The sequence below is a fragment of the Cucumis melo genome, chromosome 2 (genome assembly GCF_025177605.1).
Source record: "Cucumis melo cultivar AY chromosome 2, USDA_Cmelo_AY_1.0, whole genome shotgun sequence".
In the NCBI taxonomy this organism is placed as follows: Eukaryota; Viridiplantae; Streptophyta; class Magnoliopsida; order Cucurbitales; family Cucurbitaceae; genus Cucumis; species Cucumis melo.
This window is the reverse complement of record NC_066858.1, coordinates 361,110-368,931: the sequence shown is the minus strand read 5'-3', so window position 1 is coordinate 368,931 and position 7,822 is coordinate 361,110. Positions and strand designations below refer to the sequence as shown.

General features: G+C 28.6%; 1 protein-coding gene across 1 annotated transcript; it reads left to right on the top strand.

Annotated features, from left to right (window-relative positions):
• Positions 1 to 6,193: 6,193 nt before the first annotated feature.
• LOC103492109 (transcription factor bHLH149-like) lies at positions 6,194 to 7,279 on the top strand. Its single transcript, XM_017045450.2, has one exon. The coding sequence runs from the start codon at positions 6,473 to 6,475 to the stop codon at positions 7,106 to 7,108; it is 636 nt and encodes a 211-aa protein (XP_016900939.2). The 5' UTR covers positions 6,194 to 6,472; the 3' UTR covers positions 7,109 to 7,279.
• The last annotated feature ends 543 nt before the right edge of the window (positions 7,280 to 7,822 follow it).

Genomic DNA, 7,822 nt, shown 5'->3' with positions numbered 1-7,822 from the left:
TCAGTTATGATTCTTAATTGTGGTCAGGCAATCTGTCATCGTCGTGGCTCAAGCAGCGGGAACATCTCGTCGGTCCAAGTAAGTTGGTGAATCTCTTATAAAATTTGCACGTACAATGCACACCTAGACATAAATTAGTTGCACATTGGTCATGTTGTATTGCATATCATTGAAGATTTGTTTGGAATTATGTTTAAATCCCAAGTGACAGATTAGTTAGCCTCTTCATATAATTGTTTAGTATGAAAAAGACAGATCTTTGGACTGACCATGTGGAAGGAATGCATATGTTTAATCAAATATAATCTAATTAGATATGATAGTACACAAATTTGACAGCTTTCCTTCCACTACACACCATGTTCATCTTCTTGTTCATATTAAAATCAAAATTTTCATTTCGCTTGCCGAATGGATTTATTTATTAATTTATTTTTCAAAGCCAAAAACTCTCAAGACTTGTTTCCAATGACAACCCTTGAATTGATTGTTCATGGTATTAGAGCAAGAGATTTTGTGTTTGAGTTGGTCTAATATCATTTTCTCTTTGACATTTGTCAAGTAAGATCCTAGTCTTTTACTTAGAAGATGGCCAATTAAAAAGTTACATTTTGTCGTGCAGAAATCAGTTTGATGTTGTTCGAAGACTCGAAACAAAGTAGCTGCTTGCAACATAATCGGTAGAACAAGATGCAACTTTGGTACTTCAATAAAGTGTGTTTGAAATGATTCGTGAAATGGTTAGAAACTTTTTTTAAATACTAAAAAGAAATGCATTTGATGATTTGAGAGTGTGACAAAAGAAACAAACAAAATTCAAAATGGATTACTTGTCAATTTCACATCAATTATTAGGTAATGAGGGGAGGCGTATTATTAAATTGTGAATATGTGTGTGAGACAAGACATTAAATTATATTCATAAACCCATGTTAGGGGGCATTGGAACACAAACCAATCATATGCTTTTTTTCTTAAAACTTGTGTTGTTTTCCACTGTCAGCATTAAAAAACTATTGTATTCTTTTTCTCTTAAATTCTTAATTATGTTAACACATTGTTAAATACCTTATTAAAGGCCTCAAAGGCTTTGTCATATTAATTTATTAATCTTTTTGGTTATGGATAAGAATGAATCTTTAGTTAATTCTATAGGTTTTCAACTCTTTCCATTTGATTAAAACAATCTGACAAAGTAATCAGATTAGATGAGGCATAATATTATATTTGGATGTCTATCCAAATCCTTTCCCTTTTTAACGTGAGCTTTCGTAAATAATTTCACTTTTTATTTTGGTTATTTAAATCGAGTAAAAATCACGTGTTCTATTTACTACAACGTTCATAATATCGATTAAGTAAACCGTTTTGTTCTTAAAAGCTTTGCGACAATAACAATTTAACTATCGTAGTATGTTATATTTTGTAAAGATTTAGTTTTTATTGTAAAAATATTATTAATATTTAGCGAAAACGTTTGTACATATATCAATAAACTAAATGGGGATTAAATTTGATCATAAACCATAAAGATTAAGTTGTTAAACAACACAAATCGATTTAGTTAATTAGGATTACAAAACTGTTTAAAAACTAAATTGTTACAAATTCAAAATTAAAAAGACCAAATTGTTGCAAATTAAACATTACGAACCAAATTGCTACTTATATAAAATTTGAGGAATAAAAAGTATGTCTTAACTATGAAGTATGATTTAAGTTCTAGTACTTTTAACTACTTTACCTATGGTATTGTACTTTTTGTATAAAGTTTTGTTTAAATCCATGTCCAAAATCTTTTGATTGATCTCTGGCCAAGGACAAGGGAAAAAATAATAAATACGCGTGGGTGGAAAATTAAACTTTTATCCAAAGACAAACGAGCTATGTTTATGTTGGTAGATAAAAGTTAGAAAATAAAATTGAATCAAGGTTTTAAACTCATGTGAGACCAATCTCGTTCCTAACTAATTTAGGTAGGTGGAGGGATTAAGTATCACAAAGTATAAGAAAATAAAATAGAGAAAAAGGAATTTGTGTTCTAATAAAAGAAACAAAAAAAAAAAAAGAATAGTGATTTGATTGTATGGTAGTATGAGAAGTAATTAAAATTGAATAGTAAAGTAAGAAAAAAGAAGTCAAAGGGTGAGTAGGTGAGAGTTGTCTGAGGGAAGGAAGCAATGGAGTTAGGGATTTGGTTGAGAGGGCACACTTTTCCAACTTTCTCCTTTTCTCTTTCTTTTCTTTTCTTTTTTTCTTCCTATTTTCATTCTCCATTTTTTTAAAAAAAAATTCTTAATTTTTAGATTTGAATTCTTCAATTCTTGTTTATATATATTATTATATATAGTGAGTAAGTAATTGAGGTTTAAGAAATTGTTGATTAAGAAATAATTGTGGATTAATTAAGATGGGTGCATGCATGCATGCTTTTAAGTTTGATCAAATTCAATGTTTCTTCAAACATTAATTATAATATTAATATCAAAACCAAAAAAATATAATAATGAAAATAATTATTAGAACAATTTATATTTAATTTAAGTCTCCAATTATATTCTATTTTATGGATTTATATTTATTTTTAAAATAAAAATTAATAAATATATAATATAATTGTTTTGAATATAACAAAATATTATAATTCACTATATATTGTACAGTGTAGATAGAACTACAATATTTAGCTATATTTGTAAACATTTTTAATAGTTTTTTTTAAATATTTTTTTTTATAATATTTTAATTATTTCTTTTTTAGTACCTTAAACTATATCATTGGTAGACAATATTTAATAGTTTATGTCACAATTTTTTCTTTTTTCTTTTCTAATTTTTTGCATTTGAAAATTGTGTTAAAATAACAAGTTTGCCTTTTTTTGAATTGATTTGATTTTAGTTGGTGTAATTTTAGATGTTTATTTCAATTCGTATACTCTTAATAAATCTTAAACTTAGCCTTCTAAAATTATTTTTTTTTTATTTAAATTCGTTAAAAGATCGTAACAATAATTACCATACAAGAAACTACAACATGTAAATACTTTTTTTTAGGATGCATATGAACGAGAACCAAACATGTTGAAAAGACTTGTATAATTAGTTTGTGGGGATTACAACATTTTCACTTTGAAGATATTCTAAATAAGTAAGGATGGCGTTTTCAAATTGGAAGAAACGTAGAAAAATATGACAAGACGATTACGGAATTGAGATTCGAATTCAAAATCCTAGTGTGAATGGTATGGTTGAAGTATTGAAATGTTGGTTGATATATATTATTGGGAAGGGAAAGAAGAGATTGCATGTGAAAGTGGCATGCACACAAAAGTATATAATTTGATATAGTACTGGAAAGAAAAAGAAAAGGGTATATAACCAAATAGAATATATATATAGGGATTTGAAAAAGATATACCAATAAATGGTGGCTGAGTTAAAGGGTGAAAATATTGCACTAATTTAATGTACAAAAGGTGAACAAAAAAACATGGCCACACCCCAAATATAGGATTTATGTCTCAATCAAAATTCTTAATTTGTGGGAGGGAAATGGGAATAATAATAATTGAATTCTAATGGGGATTAGAACATGCCCAATCAACAATAATCACATGCATATAATTAATATATATTTATGTCTTTTATCTTTGCATTTTGATGCTTCAATCCATTAATCATTTCTTAAACTTTGAAAGTTTGTCTTTTATGTCCATTTTTCAACCATAGACATCGAAAATGTATATTTTTTTGCGATTGTTTAAGAAATTTTGAAAAGTAGAATATTTAATAAAATATTTATAATTCTTAAAAAATAAAGTGTAACGAATTTTGTTTTTTAATAGTTTTGTTTGGTGGAGTATAAATAATTTGTCAGAATTTTCTATTTTTAAAAAATCTCTTTTATTTATTGGTTTTACATTTCTTTTTGCCTTATTATAACTTTTTGGATCATAGAATAAAAAAGTAAAAAAAAAATTATCAAAAATAAAATGTTTGACAAAATATTTACACTTCAAACAAAAATCAAATATAATTAATTTTATCTTTTACTGGTTTTGTTTAATAGTTTGTCAATTTTTCTATTTTCGAAAAAATCTTTTAAAATATTTTATGTTATTTTATTTTCGTCTATAAACTATGAATAAAAATAAAAATAATTATAGTGAAGTAAATGTTGCGCATGTCCGTTTAACATAACTTAAGCATTCGATTGTGATGTTTATAACTTTAGTCTCGATCACACCTATATATTAAATAATACACCACTTTTGTATAAACTACGTATACGTCGACTCTAATAGTTGTAATGAAAGATAAATTGTGAATTATAAAAATTTGTAAGGATAAAATGGGTATGTATAGACTCTTCCTTTCTTTTAATATAGGGTTTAGGGTTTATTTATTGGTACTCTTTTAAGTTTTAAAATAGCAAATTCACTCCCTTGAAGTTCATGGATTAGCTCAACACCAAATTAAATTAATTGAGTTTTTATTAAACAAAATTGGATTCATATTTAATTAATTAGTTATTTAAATTTTAAAACAAAGTAATTTCACTTTTGACGGTTTACCATATTAGACACAAACTAAAAGTTTAGGAACATATACACAGACTAGTGAAAAGATTTCAATAACCAAATAAACACATACTTCAAAATTTATGGATTAAACTCTTAGTTATATTTAACTTAATTACAGTCACATTTGAGATTATGTTTGTAAGTAGAGGTGTCCACGGCACGAAGCGTATTCAAGATGATATATTTAATCGTGAGTTCAAGATGATATATGTAGTCTTTCTTTTGTCAAGAAAGTGTCTCTTGTTATTGTTTATTTTTTGTAATGACCTCAACTTATTATAAATTATAATAATAAATATAAGAGAAAAAACCTAGTAGGACGACAGGATAGGGACAAGTAACGTTTCTCGTTGTTGTCCCCATTTAGCTTTCGAGTAATTTTCTTTTCACTCGTTCTCATGTTTTCTACCTAAATGACAAATCTCCACCCCATTTTTAGAACGGGTCCCTACAGAAGAAATGGGATATCTCTTATAGGTTACGTGTTTTAATTACATATTTAAAAGGTAATTCTTGTGGTTCATCATAGTTATAAAATGTAGATAAATAATAAATGTAATCAAATTGGATTCACCTTCACGTTTATTGCCTAAATTAAAAAAAAATGGTTATACTATATTGTAAAATTAAAAAAATTACTACATTATTGTAAACAAGTGATAGGAAGCTATGAAACTAAAATAATAATTTAAACCTAAATTTTGTATATATAGCTTTCTAAATTTCTAAAATTATATATATTATTATGTTGAATAGTCAAAAGTGTCAACGTCGGTTGAAATTGGAGAGAATTTGACAAAAGAAAGAAAAAGAAAAAGAAAAGTAAAATGAAATAAATTCTCAATCTTCACATGTTTCAAACATTTAAATTGCCTTTTTCTCCCCTTTCGTCCATTTTTCATTTTATAAATAAATGGTAGTAAATTTAAAAATTTTACAACAATATATAATAATATAAAATTTAGGAATTTAGGGTTTACGGTTTACGGTTTTGTCTCATCATCTCTTTTAAAATTAATAACAAATATCTTTGAACCGATCGAGAATCAATTATTTTTTCATATAAACGATATTTTTATGAAAATTTTGGACCAAAACAATTTTTTTAAAAAAATTCTTTTAGAAATTGTCTCTTATTTTCTCCAAACTTTTGAAAATCGTTCCTAATAAATTTGAATAATTAAGGCAATAATATTAATTAGTTGCCCTTATCTGCAAAGCTTAATTATGAGTATTTGTTTGGTTGAACTAATTTATCTTTTGATTATTATTGATTTGAAGATCTCTTAATTTTCAAGTAATGACATGATTCAACCCTTCATCTACTAGATTTGCTTTGAAAATGAAATTACATCTTTTTCCCTTCTTAGATCACATATATATATATGTGTGTGTGTGTGTGTATGTATATAACATCATTTTGGTACTCATATTTTGTGGAATTTTAATCTCTACACATCAAAAATAAAGATTACAAAAAATTAAAAAATTAAAAAATAAATAAGTAAGAGATAAGACAAACAAATAACTCAAAATAATTAATTTCATATATATATAAATGGATAAAGATTAATAAATAATGGTGAGAGAGAGAGAGAGAGGGAGAGAGGAGGGGGGAAGAAATTGATGTGATTAAGAAGAGGCCGCGTAGTTGCCTCTTCTTGCTTTAAAAATTAGTCATCCTTACTTCTTTTCTTTCTCCTCTCAACTAAAGAAAAACCTAAACCCCTTTCTCTCTCTCTCTCTCTCTCTCTTTTTCCTCCATTAACAACACCATTCCTTAACCTTTCCTAAGGTATTTCTTCTCTCTTCTATTTCCATTTCCACTACAAATATTCTATCAATTCTATTCATCTTACGCCTTCTCTATTCTGGATTCATTTCTTCAAATGGAAATGGATATGGATCCCATTTCTTCTAATCTCCAACACCTCACCAGTTCCCATTTCACCGAGGACCACCGTCCTACTAAACGCCGAAAAATCCAATCCCCCGAGATTTCCGTTGATGAATCCGCAGATTCGAGAACACGGTGGACAACAGAGTCGGAGCACCGGATTTACTCTTCCAAACTAGTCGATGCTCTTCATCGAGTAACTGCTCACAAATCTACCTCCCTTCCATCCAGATCCTCGATCGACGGCCGGAAAGTTCGCGAGACGGCGGACCGAGTTCTCGCCGTCGCTGCCAAAGGTAAGACTCGCTGGAGCAGAGCAATTCTCACGAATCCACGGCTCCAACGCAAACTCAAGAAGCAGAAAAAGGTGAAGGCGGTCGGAAACTGTAGTCGGGCGAAGAAATTGAAAATTAAGTATGAGACGAGAAAATTGCCGACGGTGCAGAGGAAAGTTCGGACTCTCGGCCGCCTTGTTCCCGGGTGCCGGAAAATATCGTTTCCGAATCTTCTTGAAGAAGCGTCGGATTACATCTCCGCTCTACAGATGCAGGTTCGGGCCATGACAGCCGTGGCCGAGCTTCTGGGCGGCGCTCCGGTTGATCGTCAAAGTTTGAGAACGAATTCGTAGAAGCCACTCCCCAAGGCTTGTAATGCCAGCAGGTGTTTTCTTTTTTTCTTTTTTCTTTTTTTTCTTTTTCCCCCTTTTTTTTATATATATATATAATCTTTTTTCTTTTCACGAATATTATTATTCGTGTATTGTTATGAAATATTTTATTGTACACATTTTTAATCTTCATTTCTTTCTTTCTTTCTTTCTTTTTGGGTTTAATGTTTTGATTGAAAAGTATTACCTAATTTTGATTCTCTTAATATAATAAGAGAAGATATAGATAAGCCTCCATGAAATTAGGGTATTGGGTTTTGGTAATTTTATTTCATTTCCTCTATTGCCAAGATCATATCCGAATCAAAGAGATTCCAAGTATGATTAAGAAAAATTTAAAAGAATTGAAAGTCACTATTTGTTATTTCCTTCTCTATGACTCAATTATAGGGAATCTAAAGTTAAGTATATATAATTGGTTTCGAGTAATCTTACATTGGGTGCATTTGAGTGAGGACATCTTGTGTTGGTTTGTGATTGACAACTTTTACTATTTGAAACATTTAACACAAGTAAAGATAGACATATTGACTTTAAGGCATTACAAAAAATATGCATTTGAATTACATGGTTGGAATGGAATGAATCCAATATTTTAATCTTTCAACTTTAACAACATGTTAGGTGAGATCGTGAGAATTTGAACCTCCCTTCATTGAACGAGTTTAACCAAAT

Excerpts from the sequence above, each read along its gene's own strand:
- LOC103492109 (XM_017045450.2), top strand. The coding sequence starts at position 6,473 with ATGGAAATGGATATGGATCCCATTTCTTCTAATCTCCAACACCTCACC.